This window comes from Leptinotarsa decemlineata, unplaced genomic scaffold (assembly GCF_025532065.1).
Source record: "Leptinotarsa decemlineata unplaced genomic scaffold, Ldec_3_MD MMD2_tig00026314_RagTag_RagTag, whole genome shotgun sequence".
NCBI classification, from domain to species: Eukaryota; Metazoa; Arthropoda; class Insecta; order Coleoptera; family Chrysomelidae; genus Leptinotarsa; species Leptinotarsa decemlineata.
Genome location: NW_027412684.1, coordinates 5124391 through 5142211, shown reverse-complemented (window position 1 = coordinate 5142211; position 17821 = coordinate 5124391). Strand labels below are relative to the sequence as shown.

General features: G+C 32.9%; 1 protein-coding gene across 1 annotated transcript in view; it reads left to right on the top strand.

Moving 5' to 3' along the window:
* Nucleotides 1-17821, top strand: part of Eyg (eyegone) — a 105903-nt gene that overhangs the window by 75795 nt on the left and 12287 nt on the right. The window contains 1 exon segment of the mRNA XM_074181529.1: nt 15396-15581. Within this exon segment, the coding sequence (XP_074037630.1) occupies nt 15396-15581 (186 nt within the window).

The window sequence follows — 17821 nt, the reverse complement described above, 5'->3', positions numbered from 1 at the left end:
ACAGTAGAAGGAGACACCTCACAAACATTCGCGACGAAATAAGTAGACTGTTCAGGATTTTCTACCATTTCACCAATTATTTGCACTACCGGTAGTTGTGAATTTCGATACAAATTCCCTCATATAATTTCTACACATAGGACGATTCGGAAAACGTTCATTGAAAATCCTTTCGGTCTCCTGAAAGTTACGCGTCCCACCGTACTCAAAAATCTCTTTAATTTTTTCTTCTAATGGACGAGAATTGACCATTTTAGAGATTGTTGACGTGTTACTTTTCTACCAGTAAAACCGAAAACTAAATGAGAATATTCTAACTGAACAATGATGTTTATTGTCGTACTGACATTTTTTGTCGTTTTTATAAATAAAAAATAACTTAAAAAACCTTATCGGGTTGTTGGAATTGCCATATGGCAGATGAAAAGGAATATTTCTAGAAATATGGATATCAATGTGTTTGTCCGCCATTTTGTAGTAGATAAAGATATTGCCTTCATATTCAAGGGTTGTGAAGTATTCGTCAGCAGCTTCACAAGACCCTCCTTTCCTTCCAATTTTTTTTCAGATGGCGCTCAGTCCCCAACTTGAAAGTGTCATCTGTCAATTTTACTTCAAACTAAAGTATTCAGGCATTTATTTCATTATCCCAGAATAAAATTTTTTGAGTTGACCCGTTCAAAAAATAAAAGGAGGAGACATTAAAGAAATTCATTGTATTCCAACTTCACAAATGTTTTCATACAGCTCACGGTTTATGAAGTTTCAATACATATCAACACCGTTGACCTTATCTCTGCCGTTATAGAGCCATGCTACACCCATTATGACAGAAGTTGAAATGCAACCGCGCATAAATCACAGTGGAAGAATCCGAGAGCACATTGTATAATTACAAGATGACTGATCAATGATTAATAATTCCGTATTTATCATATGGCAGCATTGATCATGATCGCGCAGGGATACATCTCTCAGATACGCATCGATACGAGAGAGAAGAAAGATGATTTATCTTCTCGGCTAATTTCCTATTCATCCCTCTGGCTAATGAAGGAATGTCCATCGATAAATTCATTTTCGAATTCAGTTTTTATTGTTAAATTATAGTAGCTACATCTGAATGTAATGTATTACATCTGATGAATATTTATGATATTCCGCTGAACGAAAATGAGTTATTGGATGTTTTGGTGTGTATGGTCATATGCATGAGGACTGGAGCGATCAATCGGATGCTGGTAATGGAATAATGGTGGCATAGGTCAAAAATAAAAATTGATAGTTGTTAGCAATTCAATGTAAAATATGAATGAACAAGTATAAATTTTCATTTTATAGAATGAGGATATGAAAACTAGTGGACGGATTTGATGAATATCTAATGAAGAAGAAAATATTGTTAATTTATACACGTAGTAATTTCTGGATCGTATCATGAAGATAAAAGATGTATTTGTTGCAATAACTAAAATTATTTCATATCAGAAGTTTTCTCAGAACATGAATTTCTGGCTAACAAAACAGTTTAGTATTTAATAACAGTCAAAACTAATTCATTAAGAAAATCAAGGACTTGAGGTTATGAAATTTGTTTTTACTTCATATATTTTTTTATGTAGGTATTCTCAGAAGTACATCATAATCTATTGGATATTTGACAGACCTTAGGATCAATGGTCTAAGTGATAAAGAGTTGAAGAATACAATATACAACTCCCATTGATTTGCATCCAACATTATTTCTTTTAGTTCAACAACTGATTCTCTAGACAGCACGAAGGTAAGGTAAAGCAAAACCTGTTGATCGATTCTTGAGCAGATGAAACAAAAGGTCACTGAGATTATTTTCCACGACCTTGGATCTGATATATAGATATAATTTCTATTCGAGATGAGATGAAATTACTGATAAATAAATTTCAAAATTCAAAAATTGTGTCTAGAAATTATTCAATGGTACAGTTTGGCTGAATTTGTTTTGAGTCACTTTATTACAGCGTGGTAGAGCGCTTTTAATAATATTTACGGTCCTCTTGAAATTGCTGAATTTTTTTTACTAAAATTGATTCACAAGGAAGTGAAACGATATTACACCATGTTACTGTGTAATAATACACCAAAAATGAATAAACGTGAGTGGTCAGCTCCACTCAGTCAATACGACCGCGGTACGAACCGGTGCTACGAACCGCGGTGCCGGACGATCTATTCACTTCATATCGTCCAATCCTATTAGGAATCACATGTTAAAAGGTAAAACCTCGTTAGTCTATAGCTCGTACAAGTTTTGACTTTTGAGAGTTGTCGCTCGTAGGAGGGCGATAGCTGGTTAACGGTAAAATGGATTTTAACAGATTTTTTTATATGGTTACAGAAGCATCATTTGGATCTTCTCAAATGTATATTGAAAAAACACCAGAAAATTATACAACAAGATCAAACAGACTCCCTAGACTACAGATTCCACTTTTCAGAAAAACCCATTCTCAAAGGTGTCTATTTTATTATTTCCCAAAATTCTTTAACTTCCTTCTCGAAAACATGAAAACTATAAAAAGTATAAAATCATTCGAAAGTACTCCGAAGAGTCTTGAATCAAAACACCTAATTTGTTTCTGAATCAGCAATTACTTGCTTATCAATATCTTTTCAATATGAAAAACACTATATTGATGTGTACATGAAAAAATCTAAAATTATGTACATGTTATGTGTGAAATATCACAGATAAGTTTGAAAAAAAATGAAATTTAGTTAAATTGAATTAAATTTCTACTAAAAAGAGTGAGGTATGGGACTTTTTGTGTAAACTCTTAATGATATTGAGTATGAGTATGGAAATGAAATTAGTAAAGAGCTACTAGACTTATGTATTCATTATAAAAATTATTACATTAAAAATATACACGAATTTTTCAATAGACAGCTTCCATTGAAGTCAATAACGAAAATTGGTGAAAACAGACTGTTTCATGCATAAGCTTCTTATTTCTGAATTAAATGAAAAAATATATTATATTGAGAAACATGTTACTGGATACGTAGTTGAAAATAATGAACCTTCGCCAACATAATGAAAATATAAATTTAGAGTATATGACACAGACAGAAAAGTCTAGTGTTACTGGCCATACTATGAACAAACACTGCTGGAAATTGTTGAAAGAGGTACATTATAAGAACACATTGAATTGTATCGATGTTCAAATCGATATTTTCATTACACCAGTTTTCAAATGAATAAACTCATGGGGTATGATCTAGAGTATGATTCCATACGACTGACAGTGTTTTCCTTTAATTTTTCAATTTTTCTGAATTTCATTTTATTTAAAAAAAATTTAGAGAAACGAAATACGTCATGTTGAAAAGGTACATGAATGAGAACGAAAGAAAAATGTTGCTGAATTCTGAGGGCATTATATTTGAAGAATATCAAAATGATGACACTCATTTCATAAACCTTGAATAGTTGACTTCAGGTTTTTCATTCGACAAGACGATCGATCATCATCATGCTTAGATAAAGTATTTCTTTACAAAACTGCAATTGTTAATCAAAGCTATCTTTAATTTTCAAAATTTTTTCTGAAAAACCTATTTCTGCTACTCCTTACAAATTTCATAATACTAATTTCAGTAAAATAATAATAAGTTAGATTTTTGCGAAAGTGAGACCAGTTGAACAAGTAGTGGTACAATTGTTATTTTCAAAGTTCAACTTAATTTATTCACTCCGATATCGAAAACTCAAAATAGTAGCAGAAACTACTATGTCAATATGCCATGTTTTGAAGGGTAAGAGTCTTAAGAGTATTTAGCGTTATAGTACAGGATCCCGCCGCAAAATCACTTTGTTCGTAACGTAGTTAATCAAACTCAAATTTTTACATACATTCATGAATAGGAAAATACATGACAGGTTCCCAATCAAAAAATGGCCGCCAATATTTTTATTTGAAAAAATCAAGCTGATGAAATACTTCATGGAGTAAGAGCTGGGTCAATCCCTCTACGAAACCCTTCATCACTTGGATGGATCGGTTGCAGCTTGAGAAATGGTTCCGAAACAGATTATGTGAAACATGTTCTCCCTAATTAATCAGTAGACAATCTTGTGAAATCTTGCGAAAAAAATTGGATTGGATAATTTAGGAAACACTAGCTACATGCAGATTTTTTTCATACATATATAGTTGGAGCCAAGAAGTTTTACTTTGGTCGTTTGATTCGAAGCAAACTTGCTTTTTTAATTAAAAATACTTGCGGCCACATTTTGACTGGCACCCTGTCGTAAATGTATTCTCCTATCTGGTTTGGTTAACTACGCTATGAACGTAGTGATTCTGTAGCGGGATCCCAGACTATTAAGGAAATAGAGAATAGTTTGAGTGGATGAAAGTTTGTGAATGGTACGTATTTCAAAATCATGAACTTTTCCACTTAAGTAACGATTTTTCTGCAAACCGATTCAACTTTCACATTCACAATTCAAAAGCGAGCGGTACACAAAACCAAAAATGAATGCCAAATATGAACTTGCGACAACAAACCTCAAACCCGACAAATACAACTCAGTATATAAAATAATATTTGGACGTGAGAAATGAACTTTTACCGATCAATAAAACCGATCAATAAAAAAAGACTATGGAGATAAAGCTTCAATAGAAGGAAATGGTCTCCATAAGAAACTATGAATCAAAAAGTATACAAGTAAGTATAGGTAAAAAAGACTTGGCATGATCTGATAAGTGGTGAAAAATGTGAAAATTCTTGTAGAATAAATTCCATATTTTTTCTGTACTTCTATTCAACCTATATAACAGTTTCAATTGAAACAATGAATTAGTAGCCTGGAGCGTATCAAGATGTCTCGAATGAAACTAATACTTGAGCTGTATAGACAAGAAAGGGAAACCGGGGTTTAGAGAATTGTTGCATGATTGTAACTAATACCGACGCATAACGTAATTGATACTACAGCGAGCTTCTACGCAGGAGGTGTATTCAGTAATGGTTGTTATGTCAACCATTTTGTTATGGAACTAACACAAATTCAACGGTTGAAAAAAAAGTTACAAAGAATTTGATCTGTTATTACGAACTAAAGATATTAATATAATTATTTTGGAAATTTTGTACTTGATTTTTTTTGTATATAAAAGTGTTTTATTTCCAATTGCTTCACTTGAAAGGCAATTTTATGTATTTTGTTCAGTTTGTTTCGTTGCTAAAGAACTACCAAAAGAATACAATGTACCAAAATGGAAATAGCGTACTCAGCAAAAGTTACAGGTTTTTCCCACAAATAATTTATGTTCAAGAAAAGAAGTATTTCTGAAACAATTCATTCTCAGGAGCAGCCACTTTTATTTTATTCTTCTTTTCTGATATATTGAAAACTACAAAGGAAGAAAAATAAACTGACAACTTTCGAAAGAAAATCTTCACAGCAATGTGTACATCAAATTTATTTTTCAGTCGCATATCGAAGAAATCGATCCCGAATAAATTCTTCCAATTATAAAAACTGAAGTAAACAGGTAGTACACGAAATTTTGGTGATGAGATTGAAGCAAATATCAGTGATATATACAAGGATATAAATATGAAATTTCACTAACACGAATAGCTTTCGAACTCTCAAGGACATTTAAATAGTCAGCCACGACTTTTGGATATATTTCAGAGACCGGCACTTGAATCGTTTCACGACTATTATTCGATAGTGGAAGAGATAAAATTGGTCAATCACAATTACATTCTGTGAAGACCATTCACACATCAAGTCGGTCATAGGCACTTCATTCATTGAAAGTGCATCTGAAGCTAAAAAAAAAGTGTCAAACCCGTGAGAAGAGCAATGATTTTGACGACTAAAATTTCTGAAAGATCCAACAAAAAAATATTTTGTGCATTATATATATAGGAAAACTACTCTAAAGATGTTGCGAGACATCAAAATTTCATCCTTTGGAATGAAAGTAAGAAAAAATTTCATGAAATGGAGATTTTACATATTTTTTCATCAATTTATAGACAAAAAACAATTGTCAGAAAGAATATCCAAAGATACCCACAACTGAAAATTTACGAATATACAGTATAACTAGTAAAGTCTGTTTCTCATGGGATTTTTCATTCAAAGCTTTGTAGAAAATTCGATTATGGTTTCAGATTATGCTTTTATCGAATTATTGAAAAATAACAAAGAAAACAAGTAGTCAGTGATTAGTATCTTTTCATCTTTAATTGTGATACAACTAAAAATTCAAATCAATTCAAAGAACTAAGATTATAAAAAAAGGAAAGAAGAAAAAAAAAAGGAAGGAAAAAAAACACATCAAAGGTGCTGCTTCGTTCCCTCCTGTTTATAAAAGAAGACATATGCCTCATTGCTCACAAGTGATTTTGGCGAAATTGGGAACACGTGTGAATCGTTGCATTCATGCCACGTGTCACTATATGGGTGTCTGCAATATGCTGTGTAATGTCCGTTGTAAGTAGTCCCACTGTGATTTGAAAGTGCATATAGATTATAATGACAAGGAGCCACATTGTCTGCTGCATAACTGCTCATATCTAATGCATCTGAAGAAAAGTCAATGGAAACATTCAATTTGCCTCTGAACCTTTCCGTTGGAGAGAATCTTTTCAAATGAATTACTAAAATACGAGTAAACTTATGATAATTTTTCCAAAATGTAATAAAAAGTGAGGCTATTTTTAAAAATATACCGATTTCGATATCAGATTATAAAGACTAAAATTTTCAAATGATATGGAAATCAAACATGAATTTATTTTCTACTCTATACTGACATTATTGACATTATTATATGTTTACTTGCTTATCTTGAATATGAAATAAAAATGTTTTAATATTAACATTTGTTCACAAAAAGCATTTGAAGCAACTTCTAATTATTATATGCGAGCGCTTTCCATAGCAGGATGTGCTATTATCTTCACAGCTCTACTCAAACTGAACGTTTTATCTTCTTGTTTGTTCTTTTATATGGTTAGAACGCCTTAGTGCAGGTATCTGTCCTCGCCTTTCATCCGGATGTCTCTTTGAATTTGCCTGTACTTGGGTTACATCAGGTAATATTCTTTGTGTTGGTGTTTCTCTAGGTTCATTGTTTCTAGGAATGTGTATTGTTTTGTGGAGTATATTGAATGTTTATTTATTGTTGTGTTTCGATTTGTATTTGTTCCTTGATAAATGAATTTTGACTTTTGAAGTTATGAAGGAATGGGTTTTTCCAGTTGTCCATACTGTTTCCTTCATTGACTTGTTTTATGAGTTCGATGAGAAAAAATCATGTTCGTTTTGTATGGCGTGTATATATTGCGAAGTTTCATCTATACGTTATTGGGTTTATGTGTGCTTTTTGTCGTATAGTTGGATCAGTTTTTTTTGGTTTGACCGATATAAAACGTGTTGCAGTCCATGCATTGTATAGTGTACACTCCGTTTAGGTCTTTGTCTTCTTCTCTTACAGAGCTGGTAATTTTTTGTATTATTTCCCTCTTCGGCTTGTAAGTGATGTTGATGTTCAAGGGTTTGAAGATGTTTGTTAATTTTTTGGTTTGGTGACCTATGAATGTGAATGCAGTCCGTCGCTGTGCTGTTTTATCTGTTGGAGTAAAGATGATAATGAGATCACATATTTCCTCTCATCCATAGATTGGGAAATTTACTCAAAATTGGCTTCTACTTTGACAATGAAGATGCATATACTCAGGTAGATTCTAGTCTATGAGAATACCATTCATTATTATTTAATGAATTGAGTTACTTTTTTCCTTCTAAATATTTTTACTTCTAGCAAATTATAATAAACCAGTCAATTTGAATTTGCGTGTGGAGACGCTTGACCATAGAATTAAATCAGAGTAAAAATCAATAATTATGGTTAAATGATTCTCAGAGAAATAGAAATGTAGCTCAAACGGTAGCAATTACTCAAGTAAAACATTTTTTGTGCGTGTCGTATGATTAACTGAAACTTTCCGTGACCAACATAGGGGTCTGTGCCCTGTGTGTGAAGAAAATGAATAAAATATTTTTCTGTATCAAGTGAATCGCATCGGGTTCATAATCGATTGATGATGTTCGGCAGAAAATAAAAACGGTTTCGTTTACTTATATCTAATACAAATCCATATACCTCAAATGAAACTTGTGAATCTACCTTGAAACTTGTTGCATTGAGTGAACGAGGTTTCAACGCCAAATAAAACAAAATTAATACTGGTCCACTCAACAAAGAAGTAACATGAAAGTTTATATATATTCCTGAATGACACAAAATTATCCGTTCATGAAAACTGTAAATTTCTCGGCATTTTCATTGACTCCCGCTGAGACTGGAAAGAAGACTGTCAGTTTCTGTGTTCCAAGCTCTCATCGATCTACTTTATGTTTAGAAATCTCAAACACGTATTGACTCTACAGCAACTGATAAATTTTTATCATGCATAAGTGGAAAGTCGGCTCAGGTATGGAACGTGTTCGTGGGGAAACTCTTCTCACTCGCAGAAAGTCTTCATTTCTAAAAAAAAATCATAAAATGTATAGCTGGTATCAAAAGTGACTACTCATGCCACAATCTCTTCATAAATCACAAAATTATCACCTGTACAGGCCTGTATATGTTTGAAATTTGTGTATTCTTTTAAAAAATTAGCATTCTTTTCTACGCAATGGAGATTTCCTCTCTTGTAACACCCATCGTAACAATGATCTGCGACTGCCACTGTCCAGGGTTAATGTTACATACAAAGCTCCAAGTAGGATTGTAGTTAAAATCTTCCATAATTTCCCAAATACCCTGAACGGTCTGGAACATGAGAATACATTCAAAAAATATTTAAAACTTCATTTAGTTGAAAAATGTTTATACTCCATTGGAATACTTCCAAGCAACCAACCAACCATGTACCTGAAATATCATCTTATGCGTGATAATTTATATTTTCTTTTATTTATATATACCATTTTTAAGTTATTTTCAACCTGAGTGTGTATGTGAGTTGTTTGTTTATGTTTGATCGTTCTGGGTTTTATTCAGGCCTTAGGTGTGTATCCTATATCTGTTTTCATTATTTCTTGGTGTGATGAGCTATTGGTTTTGTCTCAGAAATATGTTCTGAGGTAATTTACTTGGTATATCTATTGAGCCTCTGTCTCTTATAACTGTTTATAGTATTGTTTTTTTCCATATCTGAGTTAGAGCGCTGCATTCTGTGTTTAGTGAGCATGGCTCGGTTTCGTGTGTTGATGTTTTCTATGCCTATGTTGATTCATTTTATATCTTCGAATGAGTTAGTGAGCAGAGGAACTATTATTATTATCATTATTATTAATACTATTATTATTGTTACCCCCAATTGAATTTATTTCGATTATCATTTATGTGGTATTCGGTTACTACTTCGAAACACCAATATCATTGAAAGAATGAAAGAAATTGAAAGATATATCCTTTTCGTGACGAACAGATGACTGGTTTGTTCTGCGTGTGAATAAAAACACCTCTCGATATTAAAGAAACCGCAGGTAGAATAACGAATCAATGACAATGTTTAGGGCTTTATTTATTGTCTGGGATGGCAAAACTGTTATTGTGTTGGTACGACCGCAAACTGGCAACTAATTATAGTTATTCGCGGTCAAAAAACGGAAAATATTGACTGTTTTGTGTGTGTTTCCATATAATTATATGGGACGATCAGAATGCCAAATTAAAAATTATGCCATATGTTGTGTTAAAGCAGTACAAAGTTTTCTGTTACGGTTACTATGTTCAGTGAATTTTTGAAAAGTGAAAAATTATTAGTTGACTATAAACAACATCATTATTTTTTGAAAGTTTCAGTATGCTAAACGGAAAATACAACTGCTCTTATCAATGCAGCATCGATTTGAACAAAGCTGCATTATTTAATAACAATGATAATAATAAAAATGGTCTTTATTGCGTGAGATAGAGTATAACAACCAAGAGGCGACGTTCAAAAATGCAGTGTAGAACACTACAGTTCTACGACTTAACCTTAACTTAACCTTAACTGGAAGACGAATGAACCAAATCAAATTCTGTTTTACCAACTCAATCAAGTACTGTAACCAAATTGTATAATATTCAATTTGATTCACTCAAACGACTCATGTTCTTTTCAACCGAACTCTATATTAGTGAATCGACACAAACAATATTATGACCGTGTGATAGAACATTTAAAAAAATATTCATTTATGTAGGGCCCTTCCTTATTAGATAAAAGTGAAGAAGAAATGTCAAAAAAGTTTTGAAATTATGGTAACTTTGAACGAACGGTTGTTTTCTATAACTGGGTACCTAGACACTCAGAAATTGCAGGCCGCCAAAAGCTAGATACGGATCACCAGTTCCATGTATTGGTTCTGTACCAGCTATGGAGATGCCAAAATCTATGGTGCGAGACCAGATCAGGAAATGAGTCAATGAGAAACATAAAGTATATTGAGAAAATATACGGAAACATCTTCGTGAACGGGTCCGTTATGAAAAACACTAAAGAACTGCTTTAAGATTGTGGGCCTGTGCTAAGAATAAATATTGTTCATTCAGATCTGAGCTCCAGGCAGGGCCGTAGCGAAAAGAAAAACCAGGGGGGGAGGGAATCCAAATTTTCCCAACCCCACCAGTAAAATTTCGAACCAACTTTCGAAAACTTTGAAAGCTGAGGGATTAGTTACTACTATAATATGTAAATTTTCTTACTTTGCTATACAAAGATTGGCTGAATGATTATGCCCGTTAGTGTATGCACAAACAAAACTAAATTTTGCTAATTATGAAAATAATAATGGGAATTATTCTACTTTGGACCAAGGTCCTTAGTCTTCCACCATATTCACCATGTATAGGGATATTCAATACGAATGAAAGGAAACAACACTTAAATAATATTGTGCTCATTGATTTCTACTATTATTTTTCTATCTTCAAGGCCCGAAATTTTCCAACTTTTCCGAGTCGAAAAAACAGCGAAACGTTGGGAATTTTGTGAAATTGTCACTTCAAAATTTGTGGACTCTTCAGGACTGTTTTCCTACTAGGTAGAAATTAAACTTTTTTGAAGATTTCAAACAACTCAGAATTTTCTTAAAGTTATGCATGTTGGAAAATCCCAACCTTCTCTTGGTTCTTTTCCTTTTTTTATTACCTCTCCTTTTCTTTCCTCTCATTTTTATTTTTTTAAATTTTTCATTTATTTTTTAATTTTATTTTTTATGGCCCAAAATTTACTTTTCCCTACTTTTTTTCACGCCGAAAAAGCAGGGGGAACGTGTTACATGTTACAATCTCCACTTTAAAAAACCTAACGTCGATACCTGCACGACTTGTGATAGTCTGACCTTTGAAGAAAAGTTGGCTCAAGCGGAGAACAAAACGATGATACAAGAAACTGCATTTACATCAATCTGATGCTGACTAGGCTTATGATCAAAAGCGAAACGACAAAGAAATTTCGCAGAATGATGCATCAATTTACTTTCATGAAAGGACTCTATGGATCTTTGATTCAACCATTTTTGGTGGAGCAACCGAAATTGGATCATGTTTGTATCACTATTTCACCAACATTCTTGAGCTTACGGTAACATCTGTAACAATGTACTCCGATTCATGCTCTGGCCAAAACAAAAATAGCCATTGTGCTGTTATGTGCTGGGTAGCTTTTCATAATTCCAGTAGCCTACTACTGGAATTACAACCACAAATTTCTCATTTCAGGCCATACTCATATGAAGTGCGATATCTCTCATGCTATCATAGAAAAAATAACAAAAAAATTCAGCAGACGATTGAACACTCTCATGATTGGGTGCAATTAATGCGTGACACCGGGAAAAAAATAAATTTCATGTAATCGAGTTGGAGAGAAGTAACTTTTAAAATTTCTCGGCATTACTAAAATTTGCATTAGTTAAAAGAAAAAAATAACGATAATGGTGTGATGTATTGGGTTAGGGTTAGATGGCTTACCTAATTTTGGAATTCTCTATAAATTAACACTCGACAATGAAGAATTTAAAACAGTTTCTTTCAAGAAAAAAGGGAAGGTTGTAGAACTTTTGCCACCCATTAGGTATCAGGGATCACCTATGATACCAATTGAAAAAAGAGAATCTCTTGGATTTACTTTCTTATATAGATCAAACATACAGGAAATTTTATTGAGAACCTTAATTCGAGCAATGTATCTGATGTGTACCGCGATGCCCAAGATGAAGAAGTCGAGAGGGGAATTTTATGATAATATTTAGGGAAGCAACAATTTTCTTTGAAGGTGATTGACAATGTTTTATGATGAATTTCACTAGTTCGGACTTCCCTTGTCTAATATATAAAATGATTTGAAATCCCTGAAACAACTAAAAAAAAATTAAAAATGAATAGCTGAAAATAACAATTATATTAAGCAAAAAAACCTAAAATGAAATAACAGTTGAATAAAATACAAGTAAAAATAGAACAATTGAACAAAAAATAAAAATTAAGAAATGAAAATGAAAATAAAAATAATGAAGTTAAGAGATTTCAAGCCAAGTTAGTTCCTAACAATCGAAACGTCGTGAACTAACTTGGCTTGGAATCTCTTAACTTTTTTGTTTTAATTTTCATTTTTATTTCTTTATTTTCATTTTTTGTTCAATTGTTCTATTTTTACTTGTATTTTATTCAACTATTATTTCATTACAGGTTTTTTTGCTCAATATAATTGTTATTTCCAGCTATTCATTTTTAATTCTTCTTTTTTAGTTGTTTCAGGGATTTCAAATCATTTTATATATTAGACAATGAAAGTCCGAACTAATGAAATAGAAGCAACAATTATTTTTAACTTTTTTTTATTTTTAACTTCATTATTTTAATATTTGTTTTTTTACGAGCACATTTTGTATTACTTTTTTTTGTTTAGTTCACGTTCCTAACTTCCTTTGCCTTTTTTTCAATTATAATAATATAGTAATGAAAAATTATTTTAAGTATGAAATATCATTATTGTTCACCAGCTATCGTGTTTCAATAAAAAAATTTATGAAAAAAGTAAAATTTATTGTTTACATATAATATCTTCAATCTCTAACAGGGTAAATATAGCATAAAATTTCCAAGATTTTGTCAAACGCACTAAGTACAGATAATTAAAAACAACATTCCTTAAAATAGAGGTTATAATTAACAATACAAAAAACGATACCATTTCCATAATTGAGAAAAAAGCACTGGCAAAATTTTAAAGTTTTAAAAATGGAAAAATGATGAAACTTTCAATTGCGTTTTTCCGAAAATGCGATTTTAGCCCTTAACTCCCTTTTCGCAGGTGACACAGAGTTAATATAAACACGTCCGATCCTGTAGACTGTTCAGTGAAAGTCTCAGAATAAAGTATCACTTGAAACGAATATTGTTGGAATGGTGAAAGATGGAAGGAATGCAATGAGCTTTTGAGGTTAGGGCATTTTTCGAATGTTCGAAAATAGAAATAAATTGGCAAGTCAGATGGCCTCAGCTACCATAAAAAAACGTAGAATAGTATACTCTGATCTTTCCATATCGAATCACTCCTAAGTTCACTCATATCAATACACCCATTCTATTAGTAATCCCATACGCCGCAGTCTTGCGTAATTATCCCATTCAACGGAATCACTGCATTGTTTTCGAGTGCTGCATACTCCAAGTGATACTTTGAGTTGGCAGTCCAAACAATATAAAAGATTACTCGTCGTTTGGCATCGATGCTTTGTTAACGCCACTTGACAGAGGATCTTTAAGAAATATCTAGAGAGTCGTCATTTACCAGTCAAAAAGAAAAGGTGAGCAAGAATCAATGGACAAACAAATATTAGTTTAGGTACAACACAGCCGACAGCTATGAGATACAATGGTTTGAACAGGATAGTTATTGTGTTTCAGTGGAAAGTATGAAAGGATTCTTTTCAGACAATTCATCATAAGTGATTTCGAATAATATACGAATTATTCAGTATGTAATCATGTAATTGTTATTGGTGACATTAACGAATTAATTTAGAAATGAGTGTGCTTGCTTTCCAATCAGTCATCAGTTTTTCAAGTGAATACTTGAAACCACTTCAATAACCGTTTTCAATAAACACGGAAATATTGCATTTGGTACAATACTTACATGCAACAGATAGATACAAATAAATGGTTTTCACGAAGACATGATAATTTCGGAATAGTATATTTATATTGAACTGAATGACAATTCCTTAGTAAAACTGGAGTTTTTGAAGATACTCAAAATTGCAGTGAAGCTGATAAATGATATTGAATATATATCATAACATTGAAAAATAAGAATGAAGAGAAGAATTCGAATTACGTTTTATGATGCTATATGGTTTATTATTTGTTTTCAGATCATGACAAACCAAATTACCTTGATATACATTCCCGACATATTTTGGAATTTGATTTCCAGAATTCGTTTCAATTCAATTTTATGCAGTTTTTTTTCTTCTCCTTCTTGAACTCCTTCTTCAATTAGGGTTCCTTCATATTGACGAATTTACTTTCAAACCGCTTCCTGATATGCTTATAGTGGGTCATAGTATCCTCGCTGATGTTGTGATCGCCGACTCTAATATTCAGTAATATCCTTCCTGTTTACATTTTCTCCAGATTCATTGATGAACACAGTTTTCATTTGGAGATTTTATCTTCAAGTCATTGTTGGAAACTATGTTTTCATATCGCTATAAGAGGATTTGCAACAGCTTCTTCAATCTTTTAGTGTCTTGTCTGCTTTCAGCCAGAAACGCTATTTCACAAAATTTCCTTAATATAGGTACTGTTCTAGAATTTTTCCAACCTATATCGTCTCACTTCCTTCACTTTTTCTTTTCAATAAATGATTAAGTGAGTTTTCTATCCATATATGTATTACAAAAAATTCCTGACTGGAAAGCGCGTCTCAATTACAGACGCATCTGTTAGCAAATTGAACAGTAGTCCATGAATCTAACTTTTCACATGAAAATATAACACTATCGTCTGTGTTATCTAACCTGACTGACAGACCATAAATGAAGGTGTTTGTGTTTCTTCTATTTCTCGGCAAAGCATCTTAATGAATATGCCAATGAAATTACCAGCAGCAACTCTTGTCAGATAACTTCTTTTTCTTCTTAGAGAATGATAATGTATGTTCACATGTGGTATTCTACCAAAGTCAAACCAAGGAAGGTCTTTTGTCTACAATTTATAATGAGAACAGAATGCTTTCGAAATGTGTTCCACCATTTTAAAGTTCTTGAGTATTCTGGTACTTCCGATCATGATTCAATTGTATTGTTTCAGGAGTATGCACAAATGCAACAGCACCTTCTGTCAGCAGCATCAACCGAATCCTTCGAAATAGGGCAGCTGAAAGGGCGGCAGCGGAATTTGCCCGGGCAGCTGGCTATGGTCTATATCACCACCACCCCTATGCTGCTGCTGGGTTCCCTTGGCATTCACCCCTATGGCCCAATGGACCTTTGCACGGTAAGAGAATAACAACTACCCTACAGTACATTTGCTGAGGATACCTCTCCAAACCAAAAAACCAGAACACATTGAGCCACATCTTCCTAGGTACCTGTCAATGTTGGATATATATTGAAAAGTCTTATTTTACAAAATATTTCGGAGCGAGCGGGTGTTGATAGTAGGAGGATAGTATAAATTAAAAAAAATATATTTTAGGAACTAGTAATTCTTGGGAAATAAATGTTTCTTTTCCATATTTATTCGTTTCTTGGGAAGTTTTCCACATTTTTTATAAAGATGGAGAAGCAGAAAGCCAAATCCTTTTTTTCTGAAGAAATAGGTTTTTTTGTTCGGTACAGAAGTACATATACATTTTGGTAGTTTGTTAGATTGTTCCATATTCAAAATCATTTGAAAAATGGTGGATCTCTCAGGTCATAATTGTTTTTTCACCATACCCAATGAAGTAAGTGAATCTGAGTTGAAATATATGATTATACTTGATAAAGAACAGCAATAATCCAGTCTTTAAATTTACCGAAGGAAACCAAATTCGAAAAGAAAATCTAAACAGCATCTCTATTTGGACAGAACCACGTTGAAGTAAAACGAAAAACCAAAAAGGGCAGTCATTGGTATAACCAATCCAAGAAATTGGAAATAATTTGATTTAAGTACCGGAAAAAAACAGAAACTCTCAGGATGAGAAAAGAAGTCTACATAAGATGGTAATAGAATTTTCATGAAAATATTATCATTTCCAACAGTTTAGATTTTCTGAAATGAATATGAATGAATTATGATATTTTTGAAAGGCTGCCTGAGAGGAATTTTGAAATATGATGACATGAATTCGATCAATAATGGCGAAAGAATTATTGAAGCTAGAACGCATATAGTACACGCATACGCGGTATGCAAGGTTTTGTGAAATTCGCAGAACTATTAGTAAATATTCCATAATGTGCCCCAATTACGAAAAGATAAACTTCAGTGCATATAAATTTCATTCTTTTCTTTCATCTGAAGAGAAATAATATAGTGAAATGGGTCACTTCAACATATTTTTCAATTGGCGAAAATTTTGGAAAGTATTGGAAATTATAAAAATTTGAACAAGCAGAACCCCCACCAAAACTGCAAATTTCTGTCGATTATATTCCATATTAGCTAAGCATCACTAGATTATATTTCAGATTGAGTAGTTTTGACTTATTAGATATCAATTGAAATTGAAGTTTTCCGGTTTCTGTGAAAAGGCTCAATAAATGAATCATGGTTTACAAACATTATATTGTGTCATAATGTATAATAAATGGAAGAGTTTATTGGAAGCATTACATCATTCCAGAGAAGGAATTTCTTAACAATTCTTATTTTAGCACATGTAGAGATTTTAAGAAAATTGCGTTATTGCTAACTTTCCTAGTGAAAAGTGAAACGGTTTTTATTCATTAGTTTGTGAACACCCCAATCTTTTATATCAGGTGAAATGTTAAACTTAGAATACCGTTATGTCATCAAGACTATATTTTCTGCATTTACGTATTCCGTTCACATGAAATTTCTGTATCTGTTCTGTATCTGTATCTATAGAGAAGGGAGGGTGAGTGTGAGCTCTCAGCACTTAAGCCACATGTGACCCATTGCACATCCTCCCAAAGAGTTTTCCTCCTAGGTCATCGTCCATCCTGTCCTTTCCAGGAAGATGGACAGGTTACTTGGATACATTTCCTTCATATCGGCAGGTATAGCCCAATATTCACCAAAGAAACAACTTCTTATTAACGATAACTCCGGTTACTCACATAAGACATGCCTGACAGGTGTGTATCTACTAGTCCCACAATATGGAGGTGTTTCCTCAGTTGCCAGTGACCAGTCAGAAATCCTACTGTTGAGCGTATATTTTCCCTGGTCATCGCCAGATATTTCTTCTGCGCCAGCTTCCCAAGGTCGCCCAGAGTGATCCTGACAAGATTGCATCCTTTGATTCCATCCCATCTCTTTAGGGATTGAGCATGGGTGTAACATTTGGCTAGTTCCGCAATTGTTGAAGTCGTTAGTTCGTAGATGCCACTGGGTGCTAAAATTCTTAGTCCAGCCGCTTCCTTGGCTAAAGAGTCAACACTGCGATTACCTTTACTCCTGTCGTGCTCTTCAACTCACCTCAGGAAAATGTTATTATCTATCGAGGCTTTGGCTAAATCCTGGTGACGCTCTAGTACTAACCCTAATATCTATGTTATTATATA